General features: G+C 41.3%; 3 protein-coding genes across 3 annotated transcripts; 2 read left to right on the plus strand and 1 right to left on the minus strand.

Moving 5' to 3' along the window:
- Positions 1 to 632: 632 nt before the first annotated feature.
- IL334_001985 (uncharacterized protein) lies at positions 633 to 6,822 on the plus strand (the record flags this gene model as incomplete). Its single annotated transcript, XM_062933732.1, has 17 exons — positions 633 to 972; positions 1,041 to 1,105; positions 1,170 to 1,203; positions 1,265 to 1,433; positions 1,528 to 1,759; positions 1,926 to 2,495; positions 2,556 to 2,645; positions 2,703 to 2,726; positions 2,789 to 2,863; positions 2,927 to 3,630; positions 3,699 to 4,205; positions 4,263 to 5,412; positions 5,574 to 6,117; positions 6,182 to 6,217; positions 6,277 to 6,362; positions 6,433 to 6,682; positions 6,764 to 6,822. 17 exons carry the CDS (start codon positions 633 to 635, stop codon positions 6,820 to 6,822), a joined length of 4,935 nt encoding a protein of 1,644 aa, XP_062789783.1.
- A 1,177-nt stretch (positions 6,823 to 7,999) lies between these two features.
- IL334_001986 (uncharacterized protein) lies at positions 8,000 to 9,728 on the minus strand (the record flags this gene model as incomplete). Its single annotated transcript, XM_062933733.1, has 5 exons — positions 8,000 to 8,345; positions 8,535 to 8,687; positions 9,005 to 9,161; positions 9,235 to 9,307; positions 9,576 to 9,728. 5 exons carry the CDS (start codon positions 9,726 to 9,728, stop codon positions 8,000 to 8,002), a joined length of 882 nt encoding a protein of 293 aa, XP_062789784.1.
- Positions 9,729 to 10,236: 508 nt separating this feature from the next.
- On the plus strand, positions 10,237 to 13,497 carry IL334_001987 (uncharacterized protein; the record flags this gene model as incomplete). The annotated part of the gene is made up of 13 exons (XM_062933734.1): positions 10,237 to 10,286; positions 10,377 to 10,951; positions 11,030 to 11,177; positions 11,292 to 11,613; positions 11,744 to 11,817; positions 11,893 to 11,979; positions 12,041 to 12,047; positions 12,100 to 12,175; positions 12,249 to 12,342; positions 12,455 to 12,599; positions 12,727 to 12,867; positions 12,952 to 13,188; positions 13,294 to 13,497. 13 exons carry the CDS (start codon positions 10,237 to 10,239, stop codon positions 13,495 to 13,497), a joined length of 2,160 nt encoding a protein of 719 aa, XP_062789785.1.
- Between the last annotated feature and the right edge of the window lie 122 nt (positions 13,498 to 13,619).

Below are 13,619 nucleotides of genomic sequence, written 5' to 3' on the forward strand. Positions count from 1 at the left end.
TCTCTATTAATCTCAAGAGCAGACAGCACGGGCCGACCGATAGCCGAGTTTGGAGATGCCAATTGATGCATGATGTGGCATTATCATCTGACTCCTCCATGGGGGTTTTATTTTGCTTCCGTTGTGATTGATTTGATTACCTCTTCACGCGTGTTCATCTTTGTCGCGTCTTCCATTTCATTTCATTTCAGTTTGTTGTCCTCTCTCTCAGTTCTTTCATATCCCATTTCCTTCTCCTTCTCCTTCTCATAGACCCCTTTCATCAAGCAAAGGGTGGTGGAGCACAACGGTATACAGGACATATACCAACTTAGCCACATCATCTACTCTTTGATACGAATATCAATACCACAGGACAAAACCACATGAGTCACTTGTAAACGTATCATCCGCCATTCACCAAAAGTTGTCGATCAACTCAAAAGAGGTAATCAACGCATCTATATACGCACGGACACGACATTCTCAGTTCTCCTTACTTCTTTATACGACCCGCTCAACTCAGACCCATACGTTGACTCCTTCTTCCAATCAAGGAAAAACAACATCATCCTCCCATCCATATCTCACTTTAGGACGCTTTACTATCTACACCATCTTCTTCCATTGAGACTATAGATTCAGTCTCAAGGATGTCATCGATATATAACAAAGGTACAAGAGTGTGGTTACCTGATCCAACCTCAGGATGGGTAGCAGGAACAGTATCTTCTATCAATCCACCAAACGATGAATCACCCACAGCAGAAGTAACATTGGTCATATCATATGATTCAGATACGAGTGGAACAACGACTAAAACATTGAAATTCCCTTATTCAGTCATACAAACTGCAAGTGAAGACAATGCTGGAAATGTTCAACCAGCTACTCCACCTCCAGGTCAAGATCAACTTCCACCCCTTCGAAATCCGCCCTTGTTAGAAAGTTCAGAAGATTTAGCAAGTCTAAGTAATTTAAATGAACCTTCAGGTGAGCATCTCATTCCAAAAACACTTGTCCCATCATGTTGCAGGATAACTAATCATACGGCTCACAAGTCTTGCATGCTATTGCAACGAGGTATAGCAGACATCTGCCATATACATATTCAGGTATAGTCTTGGTATGTGGAAGCTCCCTTTGATCTATTCCGTAACCTCGAGCGCTAAACTTAAACTCACATTTAGGTCGCCTTGAACCCATTCAGTCCTCTGGCAATTTGTGAGCTGCTACTTCGCTTGTGATGGATATGTGCTCCACTGACTCGACTCCCTTTTTGCAGATGGACCAGAGATCATCCAAGCTTATTCAGGGAGGAAGAAGGGGGAGCTCGAACCCCATTTATTCGCAATTGCGGAAGAGGCTCTGGATTGTATGAGACGTGGAGCAGGAGGTGGAGGAACAGATCCTACAGGTGCTGGAGACCAGACCATCGTTGTCAGTGGGGAGAGGTGAGTAGATATCATGACCAGGACTCTGCGTATCCTCTCGTTATCTTACATCTGTGCACGACCTCGACAACTGACCTCTGAGTGAAAATAATAGTGGAGCAGGAAAAACAGTATCAGCAAAATTCATTCTACGGTATTTCGCGTCTGTAGACGATCCAGCAAAATCTCAATCATCGGGTGGTCGACGAAGAGAGATTGGAAGTGAAGATGACGGAATGAGCGAGACGGAAAAACAAATATTGGCGAGTAACCCAATCATGGAAGCTTTCGGTAATGCGAAAACCACAAGAAATGACAATTCTTCTCGATTCGGAAAGTATATTGAGGTGAGTGATCTAGGCTTGACATCGTGGACATATGCAGGGAGAGACTCTGCCGGTTGTAGGGGACTTATATCTGAGGCGAATCTATCATGGCAGATGATGGCCGAGGCAGACCAACTTTTTTTTACCAATAGAAGGGCTGTGCTAAACGTTCATGCCTCACCTGCAGATCTTGTTCGACAACAGCCATGAAATAGTCGGGGCTAGAATACGTACTTATTTACTTGAACGATCGAGATTAGTATATCAACCTGAATCTGAGCGAAATTACCACATCTTCTATCAATTACTCGCAGGAGCACCATCTAAAGAACGAAAGGACCTATCATTGACTTCCAATCCATCTGATTTCGCTTATATGGCAGGAGGAGGACCTACTTCGACCCCTATACCAGGTGTAGATGATGCTAAAGAATTCAGAGAGACTCAAAACGCCCTATCGACAGTCGGAATCTCAGTAGAGAAACAATGGCATATATTCAAATTATTAGCTGCTCTGTTACACATTGGAAATATAAGAATAACTCAGGCTAGAACAGATGCGGTTCTATCTGACGATGATCCGTCATTAGCTTTAACTGCCAACTTGTTAGGTTTACCAATAGCAGAATTCAAAAAATGGACCGTCAAGAAACAGTTGATCACTAGAAGTGAAAAGATTGTGACTAATTTAGGTTCTGCTCAAGCAATGGTAGTCAGGGATTCAGTGGCTAAATTCATCTATACTTGCTTATTTGACGTGAGTAGCAAAAGAGTTCTGATATGCCCAGGCTGACTGACATACCTGTCGCGATTTCAGTGGCTTGTTGGCGTCGTCAACGAGAGTTTACTCGGAGAAGGTGGCGAAGGAGCAAAGAAATCTACCAAATTCATTGGTGTATTGGATATTGTGAGTGTCCTGTCATTAAAGAGACTAGTATATGTGTCACTGACATGTTGCAATCAGTACGGTTTCGAGCACTTCAAAAAGGTAAGCAGCTCCTTTGTGAAACGATAGGGCTAATATAGCTGATTCAATTTTCGTTCTCGCAGAACTCGTTCGAGCAATTTTGTATCAACTGGGCGAACGAAAAGCTCCAACAAGAGTTTAACGCTCATGTCTTCAAGGTGAGTATCTAGCGTGTTCGCGGCTATTGGCGCTAGTTCTATGCTGACTTCTATTGCTCCCAGCTCGAGCAAGAGGAATATGTACGAGAAGAGATCAACTGGACTTTCATTGAATTCGCCGATAATCAAGCTTGCATCGATGTGATCGAAGGCAAGATGGGTATTCTCACGTTACTTGACGAAGAATCACGATTGCCTGCTGGAGCAGATGCTTCTTTTGCGAATAAGCTTCATCAGCAATTGACGAAACCTGAACAAAAAGAGGTATTCAAAAAGCCAAGATTCAATCAAAACGCATTCACCATCACTCATTATGCTCATGATGTGACATATGATGTTGATGGATTTATCGATAAGAACAGAGATACAGTACCTGATGAACATTTGGCATTACTCCAAAACTCTTCCAACGAATTCTTGAGAGAGGTCTTAGATGCCGCTTTAGCAGCTGCCAACACAGCCAAACCAAATGGTACTGCAACAGGAGATCAGACCGGTCCTGTTCCAGCCAAAAGAGCCGGCGCTACAACCAAGAAACCAACTTTAGGTTCAATCTTCAAACATTCTTTGATCAGTTTGATGGATACAATCAATAACACCAACGTTCACTATATACGATGTATCAAACCAAACGAAGCTAAGAAAGCATGGGAATTGGAACCGCAACAAGTCTTGGCTCAACTCAGAGCTTGCGGTGTTTTAGAAACAATCAGAATCAGTTGTGCGGGTTACCCATCAAGGTGGACATTTGAGGAATTCGCTGAGCGGTGAGTTGAACAATACTTGTCATGATCTGTCCGCGAAGGTGCTGATATAATTCGTCGGCGGTCTTCAGATACTACATGTTGGTCTCATCGAAAGAATGGTCGTCGAATACGGATTACAAGGGACTTTGTTCATTGATCCTTTCAAAGACATTGAAAGATGAAGACAAGTATCAAATGGGATTAACGAAAATATTCTTCAGAGCAGGAATGTTAGCTTTCCTGGAATCGCTTAGGACTCAACGATTGAATGAATTAGTCACTCTAGTCCAAAAGAATGTGAGAAGAAGAATAGCTTATAAACATTATCAAACCTTGAAAATATCAACCATCAAAATACAATCTTGGTACAGAGGTATATTAGCTAGAAGATTCGTTGAGGAGAAGAAGAAAGAATCGGCCGCTATCAAGATACAAAAAGTTGCTAGAGGTTGGTTGGCCAGGAAACAGTTTTCGGAAATCAGACAAGCTGTCATTAAGATTCAAGCGATCGTTCGAGGCCATCAAGCCAGGAAGAGAGCACTGGAAGAGAGGACTCTGTCTGCCGTACTAAGATTGCAATCGCTGTTCCGTGGACTGTGAGTAACCTCGACTTACACATTGAGTGAAACACTAATCTTCTTTACCCGAATCAGCAACGTTCGTCGTCATTATCTCGCTCAGATCCGAAAAGTCATCGTACTCCAATCGCAATGGCGACGAAAACTTGCTGTACAAGAGCTTCGAGGTCTCAAGGCCGAAGCTAAGTCAGCGAGCAAATTCAAGGAGATTTCCTACCAACTTGAAAACAAGGTCGTCGAGCTCACTCAGACACTTCAAAAGCGAACTGCGGACAACAAGGAACTCTCATCCAAAGTTCGATCACTCGAAAAACAACTCGAATCATGGCAAACTAAGCACGATGAAGTGGCAACGAGACATAGAGGTCTCGAGAGTGAATTAGCTAAACCTACTGTTCCGCTAACTCAATTCGAGGAAGCTTTAGCTGCTAAAGCTGATATCGACAATCAATTGAGAGAAGCGTCTCAAAGAGTGATCGAACAGGATAAAGAAATACATCGACTTACAGAAGAATTATCAGCTCAAGCGAACGATATGGAAGAAAAACGATTCACCATCGAAACCGCCACTGCAAAGAATGCTGAAGATCAAAATACTATTGCTGGATTGAGAGCGGAATTGGCAAGTACGAAAGAACAGATATCACGAAATAACACATTAAACGCTTTGACGAAGAATGAAAGACAACAAAGAGAACCACCTACATCACCTACACAACCGCATGGTTTGAGAGCGTTACAAGAGTTAGGCGTTAATACAGAAAGACAACCCTCGACTTCAAGAAGAAGGAATAGAAGACATTCAACAACAGGTACAGGACCTGCAAATCATGCTCGAAATCTATCTGACGAGATCACTTCCATGAAGAAATCAAATCAATCAAATCCTAGAGCAGTATCAGTAATGTTCCCTTCCACAAATGGAATTGTCAGACCAAGAGATTCATCTGGTCTGCCACTCCCACCTGTATCAGATAACGCTTCAGATGAGATCATCAGATTGTTAGACGATGATGCCCAACTAGACGAAGATGTACTTCAAGGTCTAATTTATCAATTGAAAATACCTCAACCCTCCCTTCATAATACGCCTCTAGCAAAAGAAGTTATCTTCCCTGCTCATTTGATAAGTCTAGTAAGTAACGAAATGTGGAAACAAGGCATGATAGCGGAAAGTGAAAGATTCTTGGCAAATGTTATGCAAGCTATTCAACAACATGTTATTGTAAGTCTCGTCTCTGCTTTTTCAGAATGGAAAAGAAAACGTTTGAGAATATTGTGCGGAGTCGGCCGGCGTTGCTTCGAGACACTGCTTGGCAACGAGAAGCTAGCTGTCTTAAAATTGGGTGACAAATACCATATGCTAACCATCGAATTTTCACCTAGGCATTCAAAGGCGAAGATATCATCATACCCGGTATATTCTGGCTATCGAATGTTCAAGAAATACTATCGTTCATTTGTATTGCTGAACTAGATGCTGCGCAAGGGTATGGACCAGGATTCGATGCTGCCGATTCGCAGAATGTTGATTTCGAGACATATGAAAGATTAATTGGAATCGTCAAACATGATCTAGATTCATTAGAATATAACATTTATTTCTCAACGATGTTGGAAATCAAAAAGAAACTGACTAAAATGGTTATACCAGCTTTGATTGAATCTCAATCCTTGCCTGGATTCATCACATCAGATGGATCAGGTAAAATGTTTTCAAGAATGTTACAAGGTATGGGATCAAATCAACAACCAACAGCTACGATGGATGATATATTAAACTTGTTGAATAAAGTCTGGAAATGTCTAAAGAGTTATTACATGGAAGAAAGTGTAATGCAACAAGTCGTCACTGAATTATTGAAATTGATTGGTCAAATCGCTTTCAACGATTTAATCATGAGAAGAAATTTCTGTTCTTGGAAGAGAGGTAAGTGGTATTTCCCAACTTGCGGGAAGATCAAAGGTATACTGACGCGATGGAATCGATGTAGCTATGCAAATTCAATATAATATCACTCGAATTGAAGGTGAGTTTGGAACTTTTTGCTTGTCGGAAGGATGTTGACTGACATTATAATCAATGTAGAATGGTGCAAATCCCATGACATGCCTGAAGGTCTCTTACAACTGGAACATCTCATGCAGGCTACCAAATTACTTCAACTGAAAAAGGTGAATATCCATCTCCGCATACCAGGGAAAAGTAGAATCACGCTGACCCCGCTTCCTCGTCTTTTAATAGGCAACGATGGGCGATATCGAAATCTTGTTTGATGTCTGTTGGATCCTATCACCTTCTCAAATCCAGAAATTGATCTCACAATACCACAACGCGGATTACGAAGCCCCGATTTCCAACGAGATACTAAAAGCTGTAGCTGCAAGAGTAAAACCCGATGATAAGAGTGATCATCTATTGCTTACTCCTGAAACGGATGAAGTTGGTCCTTATCAATTACCGCCACCCAGAGAAATAGCAGGGTTGGAAACTTGTAAGTGGATGTCTACTAAACAGACTAGGTGAACACGAACGCTCATCAATGATATGCTTACAATTTTACGTTCATTAATAGACGTACCTGCTTGGTTGAACGTGCCGATCATCAGAAGATTAGCGATGCACGTCTCATAGGATCACTTGGTATTCGAACGGTATGAGATTTAGGATTTAGGTGTAGAAAAGTTAGAAATGGACAATCTGTTTTCTGGATATCTTGCATTATTTCCCCACTCATACATTTTTCCACTTTTACACATATATCATATTCCTTGCTTTGCTTTGTTGGATCTGGGGACATGGTTTGTACTGTATACTGGAATAATATGTGCGGTGATTCTATCAATATACAGGAAGAGGGAAGAGGAAACTAGTGGATATATAACACACTGTACAGTGTATGGTCTGTTCGATTTTGGTTGTTTGACTATGCTCTATACGATATATTATTTTAAAATTCATGTCCATTTCTCTAGTTTTTCCAATTTCTACGGTTCTAGAATCTTGGTATTATATGTCATGCCATTTCGTCATTCATGTTCCGATTCAGTTGCACTAATCTCGTCAAAGCGATGACTGCTATCGTATTGTGACTCGCATAATTCGGATGAACCGAGAGAGATAAGCAGTATTTCATGAACGAACAGAACTGCTTCTGTCAGTTGGATAACACCTCTCACGCAACTAGAACATAGGAAATTGGTGAACATGATTACATGTTTTGCTCTGCTTGGATATTTCTACCATCAAATACCAATTATTAGCTACCACTACCAAATACTAGAAATGCATTTGTTATGTTTTCACTGATACTTCGTACTCGTATTAAAGATTCGGGGGTATATATGTATATATATATGTACCGGCTTTATATCAAATTCATTTGGGGGTATAATCATTACAAAAATTCTACTGGTGTGCTTCGTTCCACACGAGGATACTTCTCTTTCTCTTCCCAAAATTGGATATATGGGTTCTAGTTTACACAACCTCTTTTTTCCTTTTTTTTCTTCTCTTTTCTTTTATTCTTTTCGTTTCGTTTCAGGTTAAGCGGTATTCCTTAGTTTTCCCTACAGAACAGGTCAAAGGGGGAATGAGTCAGCGTGTAGTTCATAGTATATAGTATAACTAATGGACTTTTCTTCGTCACGGAAAGCTCTACGACTACTCTCTCTTTCTTTCCAGTAAGATTCCATTCATCGCTCACAGTTCTTTCTCGTTCCTGGTACTTCCAGTCATTGTGATATCCCCAAAAATCAAAGAAAGGAGTTTCCAAATTCCCAAAGAGAAACCTGGAAAACAAAAAGACCACTCACGGAATACGGAAAATAGTGATTTCTTGTTGTTTAAAATATCTTCTATTTTCTTCATCTATCAAAACCAAATTCAGATAATATCTAGTTGAGAATTTTTTATTCACGTCTCTGAAAGTTGGAGTTAATTCGAATCCACCCAAGAACAATCTGATTGGAATCGTTTCTCCTCTTACTGGAGCGCCATCCATAATTTCAAATTTCGTTATCGTTTCAGATTCGTTATATTGATTGGGCGGTGCTCCTGTTGTCTCCCTTCTGATAATCGATAATTCCATATGTTTGATCTTTATTCTGACTAGCAAGAAATAAATCTTGCCGACTATCACGTCTTTCAAGTGGTATCTATACACACATTTCGAGTATTAGAAAAGAACAGTGATTACGTTATTCCAATTCAACCAGGTAGTGCAATGAATCGAAAGATGATAAAAGAGAAAAGAGATTCCATCGAAGGTCAGCAATTCTCTCCCATGATCGACTCTTTAGCAGCAGCGAGTCACCTGCTCATATATAATCTGGGAAAATACTCACTTGGCCTTGTTATACTCAAACTCGATATGTAGACAATCTTCAATACCAACTTCCATCTTGATACTTGTGTTAGCCTCTGGAGGCATACGATACGAGTGGACCCAAATTTCACGCTCTTTAGCTGTTCGATTCAGTGAGACTCGCAGGTAGTACCTTGTGTGGAGATCATGAGGAGGGTCAGTGAACAATCATACAGCGGCGAGAGAACAGGGGTGGGGTGTGTTAGGGAAGATATCATATATGGATATGATATGAAATGAGGAGATATCAGATATGAGGTGAAAGCTCGAATTAAGGGGATTGAGGTGAGAATCGCAAAGATGTTAAAACCAATTAACGTCTACTTTGTTCCGCTTTGATTTCGATATTCGACATATTCGCAATCCACTTTTACTTCGCTCTCACCTTAAAACACTTTTTCTAGGATATCCATAGACTTTCAACTTGAACATAAGCAATGAAAGACTCACCGTAATTTGACATTGATACCACTATACGATTCGTACTGTTTCTCCACATTCTTGAATATGAAATCAAAAGTTTGAGCTTGACGCATTTCACCGGCTGAAGCTAATTCCTGAGATAATGACACGAATTCATAATGATTTCCTCTATCATAGAATAGTTCTATGTTTTCATAGTAAAGAGAGAAACGAGTCAGCATTATGTTGTCGTTCTTGCTTGTAGATGTTAGACTAACCTATGGATCCAATTAATTCAATCCTAATTCCATCATGTTGAAATTTACGTCCATCTTTCACTCTGACATTTACCTACGATCAAGGAGTTTCTCATTAGTTATCAAGAGCATTGTATATGTCTTCTTCCCAAGCCCCATGATACACGATGAGGGGGAGGCTATCCAATGATTTGGACATTCAAGAATAGGCAAGCATATTCCGGAATCTACCATTCTAACTCTTCTTTTTCCCGTTACTATGTCTTCATTCCGCTGAACATAGTAACGTTTTGATGTGATGCATAATTTTAGACGTCCTAGCCCAAGTTCAATGTAGAAACGAACAGGACCGAAAAACTCACTTGACCCACTACACTTTCTCCATCATAATAAACAGGACACATCTCCCTCTTATCTTTCTCCCCTTTCACTTCAACTTGTCTCCTGTCATCTTCACCGGCAAGTTTGATCTCTATCTCCACTGGTGGTCCCGAGAAGTTGAATAGTGATGTCATGACGACAGTCTATTCTTTCGATCAACGCCAAGCGGGTAGGAGGTGATCAAAGAGCAAGATATCAAGATGAGATAACAGAGAAGTAACGAGTGGGAAGTGATTTCCCGGTGTACCAGCTTTCCAAATTGAATATCCCGTCCGTGATTGAGTGTGCTGTAGGTTTTATATTGAAAAGTTTACGCGTCAAAGAGCCTTGCAGTGCGTCTGGAACGGATACCGACTGGAACGTTGTTAACATTACTTTGACTTGTGGAATGCGGAATGCATGAAACTGCATGCTGTGTCTCGTTCATCATCAACTCGCTCGTCACCGCCACCACAAAGGTCCGCGTCGTCACCGTGGGAAAGTTGATGGCTGCCGTAACAAGTGGAATGCGGGGAACCCAACAAAACAAATCCATTAATAATTAATGTGATCATCATCATCTTCCTATTGGTATTGAATACTTCGTAGTTTCAGTCAACATTACACAGCAAGACTGACATCAGATTCATCATCTCTCCAAGCATGGATGACGATATTATGGAGACACAGTATCATCTATGGACTCCTATTGGGTAAGTTAGAATCAAAGATTTCCTCTCTTCGCCCTGTGTTCAATTCACTTTCCCCAGTCGTCCATGCTAATCAAAGAAAAACGAATATAGGCAAACTTCCAATCAACTCATCCTATATCACCCACCTTCACACGCGCTGCAAGTTCGACCCCATCCATCTTCATCTCTCAGCATCAATGCTGCAGCGTCATCATCTAGACGTCCACTTCGATTACTCGGTATGGATGATGATACGCTAGAACCGAATATTGAAAATATACCCACCATACCTCTTTGTCCATATTGTTCTCAATCACTCCCGTTGAGCACGAGTCATGCCACCGCTTCAGAAATAGATCCTAGTGGCCTTCCACGAGGATCTAGAAGGAACAATGATGAGCAAATCAGGTATTTTAGAATACTTGAACAAGCTCATGAAGGTTCGAGACCACCTTCACCTTCACCTTCACCTTCACCTACACCCACTTCATCGCCTGGAGGCAGAAACAGAAGAAGATATCAGAGCCCCTTGATGGAAGAAGATGACAATGACGATCGACTTGATGAAGCGGATCTTCCTGCTAAAGGTTATTACGAAAGGTTTTTCAAGGAAGAATGTAAACTTGGTATGGGCGCTGAAGGTAGCGTCTTCTTAGCTACTCATATTATAGGTGGGAACGTTCTAGGTGAGTATCATGAATCTCCTTCAATCTGTTCTCCTCTTGGAATTGACTGATCAAAAGTGATTTATCGAAAATCCGCAGGAACGTATGCAGTAAAGAAGATAGCTGTCGGTAGATCCAAATCATACCTATTCAAAATGTTAAGAGAAGTTCGATTACTTGAAACACTAAGACATCCAAATATAATACCGTATCATCATTCCTGGATTGACGTTACTCGATTTTCCAAGTGAGGAAAGCTTTTTTCGCATATATCTTTCCTCCATTCGCGTTGTTCACCCCCACCCACCTTCCTATAAACTATGAACAACAGCAACGATCTTGAACTGACATTTGATCATAGTTTCGGTCCACCAATTACAGCTCTTCACGTTTTGATGCAATTTGCCACAGCCGGTAATCTCGATACATACCTTCTGACTAGATCACATACCAATCAACCTAGACCCGATCTATCGGCCGGGGATATAGCAGACTCGGAATCTCTGGGTCAATTACCTAAAGCAGAAAGGATCAAAGCGTTCAAGAAAAGAAGACAAAGTGCAGTAGAGGGAACATCGGGAAAAGGAAAAAGAAGAAGAGAAGAAATGAGAGGTGTACTTTTATTAGGTATGGAAGAGATAATGAAATTGTTTGGAGAAATAGTGGAAGGTTTAGCTTTTCTAGTGAGTAGCATTATATAATTTCGAAGCATTCGAAGCGAATAAAAGGTTTGCCTCGCCTTTAAGCCTGTTCACGGCACAAGAAGGAATGCGATGATCGCGTTCTTCAGGCTGACTAAGGGCTACATTGTAGCACGCAAATTCTATTCTACATCTGGATTTGAAATGTTCGAATGTCCTTCTGCTTCATGAAGACGGCAAGTTGATGTGAGTGAGGTCAAATTTCACCTGACTACTTTCTCCTTTTGAACAAAGGGGAGTCCTGACCTACCAGTGATATAGACCAAAAGCCCTCTTATCGGATTTTGGAACTTCAGAAGAAATGCTGAGAGGTCAAAGAGAAAGAACGGGTCATACGGGTACTATGGAGTGAGTCCGATTATAACGACATGGCATCGGTTGGATCAATTCTAACACAATTTGTTTTTAGGTATATGGTACGTTAGATAGCGAGCGAGAAAAAAATGGTTAGCTAATGTTCGTCAAAAGGCACCTGAAACCCTTATTCAAGATAGTCAAGGTCGTTGGAGACCTTCTGACTCCCATGCAGATATGTGGTCATTAGGTATGTAAGCCCGTTCAGTGCACTCCAGTTGATTCCATCCAAGCATTTCCAGTGTGCTAAAAGACTCATGTAGGAATGATACTTCACAAGATGTTATTTCTTCATCTTCCATATCCTGACACGGAAGACTATAGTGAACTGCATAAAGAGATACTATCATATCCTGGGTAAGCTTCGTCTGTCCCTCATCTAATTTATATTCCGCCGGGAGGACTGCACACTCGAGGAGGTCTTGGCATCACTAATGCCATCAATCTGAATCTTTTTCGGGTCATACAGGTTCATACCAACACCAGAAATCGTACAATCGCTTGAAAGAAGACACATTCCACGAGATCTGTTGGTATTGTTGAGCAAATTGGAAAGTCTGATTCCTGAAGAAAGACCTGGAGCTGAAAAGGTCAGAGCGGGTCTGAGAGGTCTTGTGAGTGATTTTGACTTTCCATCTGCTGGATCATCAGACAACGGAACCATCCTGGAAGCCCGTAACTATGGCTTCACAAATGCTTTGATCGTATGAGCTTGAAGCTAATCTGAAACATACAATTTAGGGAGAGAAGATCCGAAGTACACCTTCGTTCTCCTCCCGGGCAGGTGCGTTGGTAAGAAGTATCAGAATAGGATCACCTTGGTCTTCTAGAACTGAAGATCCTGATCAACCCCAACTAGCTGAATCAGGGTTCATCAATCAAGTATGTACTCCACAAATCAGCTAGGATTTTCCTTGCGTGTTTTATGGCTCCGGAAAGCTAATTGTTCAACTTCTATTGCCACAGGATATTTCAGATATTCAAGTCTATCCTGCAACTTCACCGGTAAGGACCATATTAGCGTTACCCAGTCCAGAAGGTGAATTTGGTTCACCGTTCAATTCGACGTCACCCCCAGCGGCCGTTCGTTCTCAGCAGAAGAGGGTGAAAAGAATTAAAGGGTCAATTGATCGCGTGAAAAACGTGTTAAAGCATGGACAAATTGGACACAAACTGATCAGGAGCTTAGTGTTTATAGTCAAAGTGAGTAGCTACCTGGATTCATCCCATCGATCGAAGGAGTCCCTATGACCTGTTACGGATCATTTGATACTAAGATACTAAAATCTCTCATTACAACCAAACCAGGTCATATCACTCCAACCTATAATCACCGATCAACCGATCAATCGATCATACATGATCATCCTATTGGTATTGGCTATCATAGATTTTATGGCCGAGTTACCATTCGTTTGGTCAATCTTATCATGCGCGATACATATCGGGGTTTTGGGATTCAATGATGGGACCTCGCAATTGACAGACACGAATGGGAAAGTAGGAGCATGAAGTCTCCCCTCATCTTGACCAAAGTGACAAGATGAGCTGTGTTGTAGATAAACATATGATATCTGACTTGTGTTGTCCGGGATAGTGAGGGAAGTCTGTCTTATCGCTATTAATGTAAAAGT

This window comes from Kwoniella shivajii, chromosome 2 (genome assembly GCF_035658355.1).
Source record: "Kwoniella shivajii chromosome 2, complete sequence".
NCBI lineage: Eukaryota > Fungi > Basidiomycota > Tremellomycetes > Tremellales > Cryptococcaceae > Kwoniella > Kwoniella shivajii.